This window comes from Silurus aristotelis, assembly GCF_946808225.1.
Source record: "Silurus aristotelis genome assembly, chromosome: 21".
In the NCBI taxonomy this organism is placed as follows: Eukaryota; Metazoa; Chordata; class Actinopteri; order Siluriformes; family Siluridae; genus Silurus; species Silurus aristotelis.
The window spans coordinates 11951241-11967380 of record NC_139594.1 but is presented as its reverse complement, the minus strand read 5'-3'; the positions used below and the strand labels follow the sequence as shown (position 1 = coordinate 11967380).

The following is a 16140-nucleotide window of genomic DNA, read 5'->3' as shown; positions in this document are numbered from 1 at the left end:
TCATTTGACCTCTGTTCTTTCAAAGTACAAAAGTGGTTAAAAGGATGACCATATGCTTTTTTGTTAGCAATATGCTAGGTAGCTATCTACAATAAGTGCAGCTACACAGCTGCATTCATACCCTTGTTTCACCGGCGAACAGATTTGCACCTCTCTACGTCACAGCACTTATTTCACCTTACACTGCACCACACTCCCTCAAATCCTCACCACTGTTTGATTAGTCCTACCATTTGTATCGGTACAAGTAAGACATGCCTCCAGACTCTTCTCAAAGGGGTGGAACGGACTTTTATGAACCATTATGTCTAAGCAGATGAGTCTCAAGCAGTCTTTACATACAATATTACATATACACTAATCAGGCCCAACAGTATGACATTATAACATTATGACCAGTAAGTGAATAACACTGATTATCTCTTCATCATGGCACCTGTCAGTGGGTGGGATATTATTAGGCAGCAAGTAAACATCCTCAAAGTTGATGTGTTAGAAGCAGAAAAAATGGGCAAGCATAAGGATTTAAGCAAGTTTGATGAGGGCCTAATTGTGACAGCTAGACAACTGGGTCAGAGCATCTCCAAAACTGCAGGTATTGTGGGCTGTTCCTGGTCTGCAGTGGTCAGTATCTATCAAAAGTTCTCCAAGGAATGAACAGTGGTGAACCGGCGACAGTGTCATGATGCATGTGGGGGTGGAAGACTGGCCCATGTGGCCTGAGCCAACAGACGAGATACTGTAGCTCAAATTGCTTAAGAAGTTAATGCTGTTAATGAAGTTAATGGGTCAGGACTGTTTTGGTAGCAAAAGGGGGACCAACACAATATTTAGCAGGTAGTCATAATGTTATTCCTGATCAGTGGTCTCATAGTTATGCCTGGTCTGTGTAGTTCTAATGTAAAATTGAATAAATATATCTTTACTGTAAGTAACATATCGATTTCACATAATGTCAAGAAATGCTGGGGTTAAAATGCTCTGTCAAAAGCGCCATGCTTTTCACATCATGGTCTTTGTAATCATCTCTGTATTTCAATACTCTCCCAAAGGAATTCCTCAGTTCTCCTGAATGGTTAGATTTCCCACACTCAGCAGAAATGCTGAAACCCCTTAGATAAATGGTGAAACATCAACAAGATCAATCTGCCCTGATTTATTCTTGTGGGTATTTACAACACTGCAAATAATGTGATCCGGCTCTAATGTCCAGATGCTTCTGAAAATCTTTTACTTGACAAATCTGGTATGGTAAATGAGTGTTGTACTTAAACGGTACAGATGGCTCAGAATTCAGGGCTAGCGGTTATCATCTGTATTTGTTGAATGAGATTTGTATGTATTTTTTAAACAGCCACATTTTTTTAAATGGACTAGTAAAAAATAAAAAATAAAAAAAAAGAAGCGGCCACATCTTGTAAGGTAAGAACATAGGGTATAGTTGGAAAATGTAGCCGAAGTCATATGTAAAAAGTTATACTTTGTGGAATTTTTGTGTAAATGGTGGGAGTAGCAGAAATAAATCAGCCAAAACATTAAAAACACCTGTCAATATTGTGTAGGTCCTCTTTATGTCACCAAAACAGCCATAACACAATGGTGCATTTACTCTCAAAGACCAGTGTTGCCCACTAAGATGTTAGCAGCAGACACTTCAAGATGTGTAAGATGGATCAGACTTGTTTGTCCAGCACATCTCAGATGCTCAATTAAATTGAGATTTGGGGAATCTTTAGGAACTGTCCTCCCTTGGACAATCTTTAGTAGATACTAACCACTAGGCACACTAGGAAGAGCCCACAGGCCCTGCAGATTAGTAGATACACTGACAAAGTAATTTAACCATTACAATTTGGCCCTTGTTGGAGTCGATCAGATCCATATTTTTGCTAATTTTTCCGCTTTTAACACACCAACCTCAAAAACTGACTGTTTACTTGCTGCATAAAATAACCCATCCCTATAGAGGTGCCACTGTAATGAGATAATCAGTGCTCACTTTACCTCTAATTGGTTTTAGTGTTATGGCTGATTGGTATAAATGGTACACTGGATATTTGGAAGATTTTTTTTTTATGTTACAAAGGAGCACCTTAATAGAAATAAAAAATTAAATGGTGACACCTGCGATGTTTAATGGTTTAGAGACAGTGGCATTGAGTAAAAGACAGGAGGTGGAGCTGGAGGTAGTAGAGCTAAAAATGTTTTTGTTGGGAGTGACGAGGATGGACAGGATTAGAAATGAGTTAATCAGAAGGACAGCGCATGTAGGACGTTTTGAAGACAAGGTGAGGGAGGCGAGATTGAGATGGTTTGGAAATGTGCAGAGGAGGGACATGGGGTATATCGGTAGGAGAATGCTGAGGATGGAGCCACCAAGAAGGAGGAAAAGAGAAAGGCCAAGGAGGAGGTTTATAGATGTGGTGAGGGAAGACATGCAGGTAGTTGGTTTGAAAGAGGCAGATGTAGAGGACAGGGGTGTATGGAGACGGATGATCCGCTGTGGCGACCCTTAATGGGAGAAGCCGAAGAAGAAGAAGAAGAAGAAGAAGAAGAATTAAATAAAAAAATTTTTTTTTGAATGCGCACAAAATATTAATGCTTATTTTATATATATATATATATATATATATATATATATATATATATATATATATATATATATATATATATATATAGATTTATATAGATTTTCGTCATATACACAATTAAAATACTAGATACATGTCATACAAAACATTTATTTTAAACTGTATAAAGTTTATATAAGTATTATATAAATTAAATTTATATAAGTATAAAAACATCTGATGTAAATTTTACCATGTATTTATCTCTGATGTTTAATAATTTAACTATAGTTTATATTTAAAACATATATACCGTATTTTCCGGACTATAAGCTGCTACATTTTTTTCCACGCTTTGAACCCGCGGCTTAAACAATGAAGCGGCTAATTTATGGATTTTTTCTGGGTTTTTCCCGGTTTCACAAACTTCATGCCAAAAAACTGAGCCCCATAACATTAGACCAATGAAATTCTTTATATTAAATCTGATGCGCTCCCACTAAATCGGGCCGCACCACATCATAAATATGGATGATGTTCCTCTGACGTTTGACCTGCCGCTCACTCGAACTGTCAACAGGAAATGAGAATCATTCGTCAAGCTGAAAACAACCAGGCATGGAAAAAACTCACTTCACCTGTGTTCTAAGCTGCACGGCATCGGGAGAAAAATTTCACCATTGGTGATTTTTAAACGCACAACGATGCCAAAAGAAAAACTCCTGAGAGAAATTGTTGTGAAAGGAAGGAGGAAGACAGTGAACAATGACTTTCTTCGTAGGCTACTGTTTAGATACAAGCCGTGTAACAGACACTGTCTTTCGTTAAAGCCTGTGTAATGTTCATTAGTTTCAATGTAGACACTTCCGGTTTATAGACAGGTCCGGTTTATTTAATAGAGCTAAATTGTTGGCAGGGTGGACTATACAGCTGACCAGTATTAAAGAAAAATGTAATATTTATTATTTGTCATTAATGCCATTGTTGTATATGTAGTTATTTGATTAAGGTCGCTCGTAAAATTTCCACGATAGTTAATCTGAAAAGTCTAATCGAGTCTATTCATTCATTCATTCATTCATTTTCTCCCGCTTATCCGTAATTCGGGCCCCCGCCTTCGACTGCTGCCCAATCCTCACAGCACCGTCCCTTACGGTTCCTCCTGCAGGTGGTGAGCCCATGGGAAGGCGGCCCCACGTCACTCCGACGTCACGGACCTTGATATTTCCCTCGTAAGGGACTAATCGAGTCTAATCACTTGGATACATGTCTGTCGGATAAAGTAAGTACATTAATATGAAGAACTGGAAATGCGTTCCTGGAAAGTATCAAACATGATCCTGAATAGATTGCTGTGGAAAAGTTGTGGTATCGCTGTACAGTTATTTATTTTTTTATAGACAGACAGCAGCCTGTTTCAGGCAGTAGTCTGACTTTAGTAATGCACTTTGTGGTCAACACACAGCGAGAAGTTGGTTTATATGGGTGATGTAACTGTCTTGAATGCTCTGTGTTGTGTCTCCTAACAGCTGCTGTAGTGCTGACAGGCAGGCTTGTGTAACCCTGACTGAACCCTGAATAGACACTGATGCCTTTCATGTCAACCAGAGATACTTTGTTTGAAGTCTTGGTCAAAGACATTTTTTGAGTGACCTTATAGTAATCCACTAAATGATAACAGTAATGGTAAGATAACACTGGACATCCTCTTCAGATTTCCTGTGTGCTGCCAGATAAGTTAGTTAGTTGTTCGCACCCGCTGGTCAGAGAGCACTGTTATGGAAACCCAGAATATGACATTATGCACCATTATGCTTTTACTGTCAGCATGGTGAGTGAATTCTGGTGGGATTGTTGTTCCTAATCCTCAGTGTTATTCTAGTTCATAATTGGTCTTAGCCAAAAGATGTCCAATAGACTGTTTTTCTTATAATCATATGCTCTCATGTACCTTTCCGGCAATCTGTTAAAAAAATATTAAATGAAGGTACATTGCCGTATTTGTTTCTGTTTAGACCCACAATGTGGCATAATAAATAATCTAAATGATGTGTGTAATTACATATTCAGTTAAACCTCTAATGTAAATTTCATATACTTACACCTTAATCACAGGAAGATTATGACATATTTAGTTTTGGCTGCTTTTGAAATGGAGCCACTAGCACTAATCATTTACAAGTCATGGTCTGCTGGTTAATTAAGCCAAGGTCAAGTAAACAACCCCCACCCAAACACACACACACACACACACACACACACACACATACACCATGGCAAGATTATCTATAAAAAGTATCCCTGACAGCAGCATGAACATTTTATCCCAACACATTATTTAAACAAATCCTTTTATTAACAGATCAAACAGTACAAAAGGCATAGACCAGTCTATTCTAATCTCCTTATATATTAGACATTCTTTCTATGTTTACTGTATTAATCTTTTGCTAACTTAGAAAGATTAGCATAATTCCTGGTTTATGTAATCAGGGGAACTTTGGGTATTTGTGCATTTTATGCACTTTAAAACAGGCACACAGTTTGCAAAAGCAAAACCATGTTTGGACCAAAATAACACTAGAGCACTATAAAACGGGAACTAGGGAAAAATTCTGAGGTAGGAAAACGTGCACACTAGAGACCACAATTTAGCATTGCTGCACAAATAATGAAGGTGGGAGTGAGGAAGAGGTGGAACTAATTATGAGAAGCAAGAACGATAATCAAATCTGGAAAGTGGGAGACCAAGAGGGTCAAAATAGTAGCAGTTTAGAGGTATTAATGCAAGATTGTAGCAGTAATACCTCACAACTCCAGGGTCTGGTTTGTGTTTGTATATATCGTATATACTCGACTGATATATATATATATATATATATATATATATATATATATATATATATATATATATATATATATATATATATATATATATATATATATATATATCAGTCGAGTATATACGATATATACAAACACAAACCAGTGTATGCAAACAATAAGCAAAGACAACTAAACTGGATATATCTCTAACTGTAAAATATTAGCCTACTGCTAATTGATAGCTGTCACAAAATATTGACTAGATCATTGTTCTATGACTAAATCATTGTTCATTGTTTACTGTGATCTCAAAGTATAAATTAAAATAAATACAATTCAAATAAAGTACACTCCCTGGCCACTTTAATAGGATCAGTGGCAGAGGGCCAGCCATCCCTTAATAAGAAACCTCAGAAGACATCCAATAGATAAAGATCTGCCAAATATGAGGGAGATTTTCTTTCAGGGAATCTCTACTTGGGGAATAACACTGGCACCGGTTTTCAAAATGCAGGTGTGCCAGGCTTGTCTTTTTTTTCACACCATGGAATATGGAAGAAAAAGTGAGAGAAAAATTTAACTAATTTCATGTGGCTGGGTATTTGATCATGGTTAAGCCCCACACCGGCTTATTCATGCAACATGGAGTTATTCCACATTCCTTCATAACATCAGAAGCCTGGAGGTCATGCACTTCCCCACAAAGGACCGGGTGGCAGCAGCTGGAAGTGGAAATCTCTGTGAGTACTTTTTAGCAGATGGAAAAAACAGTACTGAAAGTCAACCAAGGAAATCTCCCCGGGACGAAAGTTTATGAGGTGATGTGGCCACTGAAAGATTGTTAAATTCCTCTAACAAATAGCCAGTCGGATTGATGGGAAAAGCCAACTCATACATTTGAAAGTGGTCCAGAAAGTGCTTGACTGAACTTGGTTGGAGAGAAGCTCAGTTGCTCTGATCCAAAGCCTAAAAAAAAAACAGGGAAAGAATTATGCTCATTGCAGAAGTGGTAAGGGTGGAGCACGAGTGGTACAAGGTAAAGTCCGTGTCTGTTGACCTTGTGTTCTGTTAATGTAGGAAAACAGGAATGTAGTGATTCTATTGTTGACGTCTGTGTTTTTTTTTAATGAATTGTAGACCAAGACTTTATGTTTTAGTTTTGCTATAAAAAAATAAAATAAATAAAAATAAAGGATAGGCTGTGTGATGTCTTTAAGAGGTGTGTACATAATTAGAGAAAACTCTGGTGTGTTTTGCCAGTCGCTGAGGAAAAAGAGCTGTATGTTGTAAAGTTATTGAAAATCATGTGCTTGGGTGCAACAGCATATAAGTAATCTTGAGGAAACTATAAATGTTAAATGGGGTGAATCATTTTAACTGGTCTGGGCTGGAGCAAAAGAATTAGAAGAAGAAGAAGAAGAAAAATAGAACACGTTATGAACGAATGACTTAAATCCCGAATGACGCTTGCTTCTCTCACACATTTTTACAGCACTGTAGCCCAGAGGCCCTGACTTCACTTTTTCTTTCTGCCCCGTGTGTAAATAAAAGCATTATATTTTGCAGTGGTCTGGGCTTTTTTTAAGAGTGAGGTTAGCAGTGCATTGAGTGGTGAAATGTCAGCACATAAATGCTTTAGCAAGGGCAGTAGAGTGTGTGTCAGATAGTGATTGTGCATATTAGTGCTTTATTGTTTTTTACACATGCGCACACACGCGCACACACACACACACACACACACACACACACACACACACACACACACACACACACACACACACACACACACACATATATATATATATATATATATATATATATATATATATATATATATAAAACAGAATTTTGCTTATAATTTTTTTGTTCTAAATAAACAGTTTAGAATTATTACTTTTTAACATCAACAGTTTACATTATTAAAACAATTTGACATAAAAAGTCTGCTTGGTGTAAATAAAAAATATATATAATCAATATTTATCATAAAAACGTCAATGATGACAGGAAATAGCAGTGAGTAGTCACGGTGATTTAAAGTGCGAGGCGGAGACAAAACAAATTTGTGGTCCGCCACTTAATATGTTCACGAGGGAACTCAGCTTTTAACTATGTTCCACACGTAAAAGGATTGCAGGCAGTACACAAGTGCACCGAATTGAAATACGGGTATCATTACAAACTTAATCTACAGTATAAATAAATAATTAATTAAATAAAGATAGATAGATAGATAGATAGATAGATAGATAGATAGATAGATAGATAGATAGATAGATAGATAGATAGATAGATAGATAGATAGATAGATAGATAGATAGATAAACTTTCATTGTGTACATCCTGTGCAACAGTGGTAAATTTGGGAAGTTGAAGCTGGTTACAGCTTGTTTGTGCTGAATAGTGCTTATGGTGCCTGAGTTAAAGCTTGGTGATAATTGTCTGTGCACAGTAATGATATTGTCTGAAAATGTCAAGCCTCTCAGCACCTTCCACAAAACAATTAACCATGCTTACAGCCCCTCTTCCGCTCTATTTAGCCACCTCAGCAAATATCAAATACACAAAAGTGTTCCACAAGAGCCTATGATTGTTTACATTATCATTTCAAACCAGAGGTGCAAAGTGGGATTCCAGACAGTTGTATAGATGTGGAGAAGGCCACTAGGTGTTTGTTTGTTCATTTGTGTGCTTGTATTTTGATATATGGGTGTGGTTAAGTAGTAAAATCTTTTGGGGGGGATTTGTCTGTACATAATTGTTGTAATTAATGCACCAAAAACAGTTGGTTCAGATTTACAGTCTTTAGTACTGTAACTAAATTAATTTTGTATACATTTTACTGTGGAAAGTAAATATTCTGTAGTAGAAACATTCTGTAGTAGTAGCTGATAGAAATGGAAAGTACTTAGTATTTTATTTCCTGACATATTTAAAAATCTTTTAACTTTTTCCTATTTTGGTTTATTTACTTATTTATTTAAAATTAATTTGAAACCATTATCAATTTATATTGAATCAGCAACAACAAGTCTTGACCTGACCTGATTTAAACAAAACATTTTTTTGATATGGAACAAATGTTGATTTCCCGCCATCTAGAGTTTTATGGGTGTTATGTTATGTGTTTTGTATTTTACGGGTGTTGCAAGTGTGAAACCTTGGAAAAAATATTTTTTTATAATAACTATATTTGATAATAATAAATAAATATATAAAAAATATATATATCAATATATATAAAATTACATATATTATAAGTGTATATATATATATATATATATATATATATATATATATATATATATATATATATATATATATATATATACACACACACACACACACACACACACACACACACACACACACACACACACACAAATTATTGTTCTTATAAAGATGCCCAGGCTATAAGAAGATCTGTAACAGCCTGAAACGGAGTTACAGTACAATGGCCAGGGTCATACAGAGGTTTTCCAAGACGGGTTCCACTCGGAACAGGCAGCACAAGGGTCAATCAAAGAAGCTGAATCCTTGTGCTGTGCAAAAAGAAGATGCAGAAGATCGCTTTAAAAACAGACGCATGAGTGCTGCAATTGTTTTATAGGTTGCAGAAGCAGAAGGTCTGCACTACAACAAGACAGTTTCCATGGCCGTTACCCAAAAAGGAAGCCTTTTCGGAAGACAACCTGTCCAAGAGCATGAATTACCGAACCATGTCCTGTGGTCTGATGAGACTAAGATGAACTTGTTTGGCTCAGATGGCGTCCAGCAAGTGTGGCGTCGCCCTGGTGAGGCGAACTAAGAAAATTGTCATTGTCATCATGTTCTGAGGCTGCTGGTACTGGGGAGCTGCGGTTCATTGAGGGAAACATAAATTCCAACATGTACTATGACATTCTGAAGCAGAACATGATGCCATACTCTGGGCTGAACGGCAGTTTTCCAACATAATAATTACCCCCAAACACACCGCCAAGATGACAACTGTCTTGCTGAGGAGGCTGAAAGTGAAGGTGATGAAGTATGTCTCCAGACCTGAACCCTATTGAGCACCTGTGGGACATCCTTAAGGAGAAGGTGGAAAAGCACCATGTGTCTAACATCCAACAGCTCCGTGATGTCACTATGAAGGAGTGGAAGAGGATCCCAGCAATTGTATTCCCATTATTGTTTAGTATCACCTTGATTGACAGAGAAAAAGATAATGCTATCATTTCTAAACAGGGAACACAGAGAAGTTTACTTTCTTTGATTTCTGGCCATGAATAGCTTTTGCATGGCAGGACTTGATGACACATTGTCAGTACCTAAAAAAATTTAAGAAAAGAGGAAATGATGAATAATGCTCCTTTTCCTGAAATGAATGTGAAATTAAACCAGTTTACACTGGGCATCTTAACACCAGTGAAACTGGAGCTGGAAACATCTGTATGCCTGAAACTGTCCAAAAAAATCTCTTGAAGTTTCTGAATTGTTTTAACCTTAACATTTGTGACTATATACAGCTCTTCTTCAGGTTCATTCATGTGTTCTAAGGTTGTAGTTTTACCATATAGTTCTATTGATTCTATTATATGACTATGGAACTGCCTTCATCCTTAAAATAATGTTCTAACAATATACATTATATGTAATAAATAAATATTAGAATATATTTATTAGCTAAGAAGTAAAACATGACAGAATGCGTTATTATGGGAATTAATCAATAACAGGGTGATGTGATGTATAAACACCCCAAAGTGGATTATTTTACAGCAGCATGTGCAGAAGAGTTGTACTGCTCATATTACACCACAGTCTGCCAACAATAACATTTTCTTTTTTATTTATAAATGACAAATTGTCCAAATATCCATATATTCTATATTTATTCATATATTTTTGTTGTTCAATTAAAAAAAGTGTGTTCCTTTTATCACATTATAGCAGCTATAAACAGTTCTTTACAAGTATTTTTTTTTTATTATTGTTTATTATTAGACATACATGTGTACCATTTGCCATACAAGCCCATCTAAATTAGCTGTTAAAAGCCTTAGAAACAGTGGACTAATATTTGCCTACATGTGAATTTTTGAAAACTTGTCCAAGCCCTAGATGTCATTTTTTGCTGTGCTTTTCTTGAATTCAGGCTTTTGTGAATATTAATCTTAAATTCCCTCACCAAAAGTCATGTCTGTTCAGCACTTTAATATGTACCTCATTTGTAAGGGTGTAGTAATATTTGGTTTTTCTCATGGGTCCTTGAAGGCCTTTAATCACAAATTCTGCCACTCTTTGCTATGGCATGCTCTTTATTTTTTTTTCTTCTTGTATTTTGGGTCTTGCTTGCCTTGGAGAAGTTGACAGTCCCTAAGGACTTTGCTCAGCAGGGATTAGAAAAGCAGGAGCTCTGGTGTGTGCCTGGACAAATTTGCTGGCTATCGCTATTTAAGGTCTGTAGGTGCTATTTATAGAACTTTCTACTGTTACCATCTTTCCCCTACCAAGACAAAACCTCTCTCTCTTGTGTGTGTGTTAGATGGGTGTGCGATACTTGTGCACCTTCCTGTAAACCGCCAGGCGAATACGTTACAGCACATCTGTTTACCCCCTCATCAATCATGCCTGGATAAATTGTCCAGCTAAGCACTTTATAAAACCCTATTCATCATCCAGCATATTTAGACAAATATCCCGTGTCTCTCATCACACGTACAATGAGTTTTTGTACATTAATAATTGTTTGAGAGCTGAGAATTACTCTGCTTTCCAAAAACAACACAAGAGAACAAGCTTTAGAATCACTGAAACTCATACATAGTAAAGGTATCAGTGTGAACAATCTGGACCTCCCTTTTACCCCACTCTAGTTTACAGTTCTTGAATTATACTTGATATTTCCTTGGAAAGGAATACAAAGTAATCAATCCTGTTTAGTAGCATACATTGCTAAGTCAACATGACAGAGTAGAGATGCTGCACATTAAACAGGTAAAGAACATCCTGCCTCTGACCTGTTCTTATTATTTACAAAATAATTAAATAGATAATATGTTTTGGGGTTTTTTGGCAGAAAAAAAACACAATCAGTGATGATGCAATTTTGTATGTATGTTTAAATTATTTAGGTTGAGGCTTTTGGAATAAACTTCACAATCAGCTCTTATGCAGTGGCACTTTGGCACCATACAGAACACTACACATGAGATGTTTATCCTGCAGGAAATCTCACCAGCATACCTCAGTTATTTTATTAATTTTGTAATTAACAAATTGGATTTTGGATTTATTTGCATAGAAATGCAAAAAAATCCACTTATCTTTTTATGTCCAGCTTCAAGAATATCTCTTAAAAAGAGAAAATCCTGACAATTCCGCATATCGAGAGAGTGAATTAATAAATTAAGGATGTTTCCATTTATAAAATTTTATTTAATAAATTTGTTTTGGGACAATTTAATTGATGAATCAATTTAATCAATATAATAAAAAAGTGTATTGCATTAATTTTATCTATTGTATTTAATTTGTTTAAATAAAATATAATTTTATATATTATTTAACCAATCAGGCATTTTATTTTTAATTGTTTTAAAAATGTAAACTGTTGATCACAAATGTTAATAAAACAATGACAAGCAATTTTATGTTTGCATTCTACCTAACTGTGTATGTTACACAAAATTCATACACACACACACACACACACACACACACACACACACACACACACACACACACACACACACACACATTTAAAAATTCTATTTATTAATAATATAAAATATCATATGACAGGTAAAAATATAATACAATATGAGTTAAATGAATATAATTAAAACATAATATTATAATATTTAGGATTATTATATATTGTTTAGGAAAAGTCAGTCCTGTCTCCAAATACTTACTGAAATATACATATTTCTATAAACCTTAGAATAGCCATCAAACAATAATGCAACCAGACAGACTGAACAGCCCATCATCGCTCTCAGAGAATTCTGCACTCCTTTAAATCTGTACTGTGTTTGCCGAATTTCTTAAGCAAGGCATCCCACTAATCATTCTTAAACTGTACCTTTATACGATTATACTTTTATTTTCATCTGTGTTACTTGTCTGCCCCTTGCTGTGAACACCACAGGCAGTGTGAACACCACAGGAAGTAAATGATGCAGTCAGTTATGCTGATACAATTGATAATAAGTGTGATGAGAGCACCTCATCAGTTTAACCACATTATCTGTAAGGGTTTTCTACCACTAGTGATTTCTACATACACTACAATAGCCACAAACAATCTTCACTCACAAGAAGAACAAGAAATCAGCTCCTGTATAAGAACAGTGCACCTGAAAGAAACCTCAGGTCTCATTTGTGCATAAATTAAATGGTTGTTCTCGTTTTTTTTTTTTTGTGTGTTACTTAATTTTGTTGTAATCAAAAACACTGAAGACACTGAGGCATTTAATTAATGCCTCCAATTACTCAGAACCTCATCATCTTCTTCACCACCACCATCATCATTATCAAGAGCATTGTGGCAGACACAAATATTGATATGATTTACAGCCAGGGTGTGCACTTTATTTTGCAGGAATCTGAATAGCTCCTTGCTTTGACCTCCAGAGACCATCATTTTGCTGATTTGAAGATTTAATTTCTGCTTTTTTTCATTTGGCATTTTTTCCTCTCTGGAAAAAGAGAATATGACTAAAATTTGCCACCTCGTTGAAATGTGACCCTGATCAGAAATGGATCTGCTTTTGGGCCCTTCTTCCTCTATTCAGTCTGATTTCTGCTGATTCAGCTCTCCTATTGTCTTTCTTGGATCATTTTACCGACTATCTGTTAGGAACTAATAAGGTAGGCTGAGCTGGGAGGTGAAAGCCAGCAGAAGAAAAGAATGTGTGTAGAGCCGGTGCATAATGCTCTAATCTTGTGATGTGGTCGGGCATGTAATCAAAACACACATGATAATAAATAGCTATTTTTGCATGCAGCAGTCATTTAAGGTCCTTGTTTCTGTTATTTTTATGGGCAGAGTGATTCTGATGCTGCTATACATAAATCTGTGGTTTGACAAGTGGACAGCAGATGCTTTATGTGCTCTGCTTTCTGCTATGACATATTCAAAAAGCTATTATACAGAATACTATATGAAACTTTAAGCTTAATTTTAGAATGGACTATACTTGTGCTTCTAAAATGTAGTAATTAGTAGATAAACTGAGTGACTTAATGTTCTTTTTCATCAAGGTAGTAGGGTCTGGGAAGCATATTTATGGTGATGAAAATCACAAACTATCACCAAAGTAGTTTTTATTATTAGGTTCTGAGATTTGACTGGAATTAAATGGGTTTAAACAAGTATAAATATGTTCAAATTGCATTTATCAAATAATATGAAAAAATATCAGAAAAGTTGAAGGTTTCCTGGTATAGAGCCAATTGATCCTGAAATAATTTTCACTAGTTAGAATTTTATTTTTATTCTTTTCAAATGTAATAATAATATAAAGTGGATTTGGTAAAGATTGTATCTGGTGCTGAAATTCATTGCCATTTTCAAGTATCTGTCTTAGGTGCATCTACACTCTAACCTATTCCTCATGGTTTACTTTGTGTTTCTAATATTTACAGTCACAGGTAATTACAGCATTTTGTTTAATTCATTTGCAGAAGTATTTAATGGACATTGAGCAAAATGTTCCAGCTACCCATTGTTTGCCTGCATGGTTATAATAACATATCAATCATCACTAGAGCAGAAGATAGTGATTGTCTATAAATCCCTGGAATTCTGGAATAGTGCAGAATTAGCAATAACGTGAAAAAACTGTATGTTGATCCAGATCTCTAATCTCTATGCCCTTATTACATGCTTAGGAATTAAACCAGCTGTGAACAGCATAAATTATTTTGTTCAGATGACAGAGTAAAGAGCGTTCCTTCAGCAGTTAAGTGATGCTGTGCTGCATGGTGAGAGTCTGGTCCTGTGGGTGTGTTGGACTCATAAGTCCTGCTGTGCACTGGTTTGATTCCAAATGTTCTGTCACGGATAGGGAGCACTGATCCACCAGCACTGTCTTTGTTTAAAGGTATTTCAGCTGAAAACAACTGGTACAGCCTGGGAAATGCTACTCTTTGCTGCATGTTTCCCAGAGATCCACTGATCCCCTTGCATTCACACCAGCTGATTAGTGCAATTTAATTTATTAGTTAGAATCTAGGCATCATAGTTTTTATCACCATTTTTTGCTTCTCAGAAATATTTTATTTTTGGTTATTTTTTTTAATTATGAAGAATATGCAAATACAATTGACAGTTATTGATATGCATAGTTTAAAACTTTTTTATTAATATTTTATCATTTATTTTTATTTTTTATTTGTATTATTCCAACTGCATTAACAACACTAAAAACTTTTTAGGTTAACTACAACTTGCTTTACTTTATTTTTTAGTCATTTTAGTTTTGTAACTGAGTCATTTGATCCAATAATGATTGTAAGAGTGGTTGTATATCATTTATATATTAACAAAATTATAATACAGTGTAAACTCACGTGCTTTAGACTGATTTGTTTCCACTCCTTTAATTTAAGTGATTAAAGTTATTCATTGACCTGTGTGCAACATGCACTTGATGTACAGTACATGTGAACAGTATTTTTTTTCCACAAAATAACATTAATGGTATGATAAATGGTTGTTTGGACTTTTGTGTATCACAATAAAAAGCTATAAATAAAAACACAAGTAATTAATTTACTCTTTTAAAATATATCAAATAATATTAATTGTTTCCCGTGGGCTCACCACCTGCAGGAGGGACCATCAGGGATGGTGCTGTGAGGATTGGGCAGCAGTCGAAGGGCTGCTTAGACTGCTGCCCCCGCGACCCGAATTACGGATAAGCGGGAGAAAATGAATGAATGAATGAATATTAATTGTACCTCAAAAAAATTTAAATAAAATATATATATAAGGATGTGATTCCTGGATAAGCATTTTAATTACATAGTTTAATCACTGCAGCAGTAATTGGAGTGGAGTGAGTTACACCACTGTTGGATGGTTTCACACTACAGTCCACACAAACATACAGAACAGTGTGGCAAGTGTAAAGTGAAGGATAATAAATAAACAGAACTTCTCACACATGGCACGGCTTTGGCCAGGATGTAGGGCTCAAATTTCTTCAGTTAGATTTCTATTTTCTATGCAAGCATGTCGGATCAAGGTCTCAGCCACATCTGCAAAATCAGTACTGACTGATCATTTTTTGGGGCTTTTATCTGAGTCCCTCTCACACCTCTGTATGATATGTTGATTTAGTTTATACTTTCATTTATTTATCTTAAGTCATTCTGGAACCTTACAGAGTGAAAAAGAGAATAAATGATTGTGTTGATATTTTAGAGTGAAACCTGATCTTGTCCTTGTGGTTATTTGTAGGCATTAAGCTGCCCTTGTCTTTGTGTGTGTGTGTGTGTGTGTGTGTGTGTGTGTGTGTGTGTGTGTGTGTGTGTGTGTGTGTGTGTGTGTGTGTATGTGTGTGTGTGTGTGTGTGTGTGTGTGTGTGTGTGTGTGTGTGTGGGTCACAGTTTCCTGCTGGTGTTCAGCTGTCTGGTGCTCTCCGTCTTCTCCACCATTCCAACCCATCAGGAAACTGCCAACCAGGGCCTCTTCATCTTGGTAAGAAGTTTAAGTGTCCCAGTATGCATTTATTTTTAACTGCTTCAT

General features: G+C 35.8%; 1 protein-coding gene across 6 annotated transcripts in view; it reads left to right on the top strand.

Moving 5' to 3' along the window:
• Positions 1–16140, top strand: part of kcnq4 (potassium voltage-gated channel subfamily Q member 4) — a 53926-nt gene that overhangs the window by 15537 nt on the left and 22249 nt on the right. For all 6 annotated transcript variants that reach the window (XR_014530659.1, XM_083524133.1, XM_083524130.1 and 3 more), the window contains exon 2: positions 16002–16092. Coding sequence is in view for 5 of the 6 variants with exons in the window: in XM_083524133.1 (XP_083380259.1) it covers positions 16002–16092 (91 nt within the window). In the remaining variant the exon portion in view is untranslated. The remainder of the gene's footprint in view (positions 1–16001; positions 16093–16140) is intronic.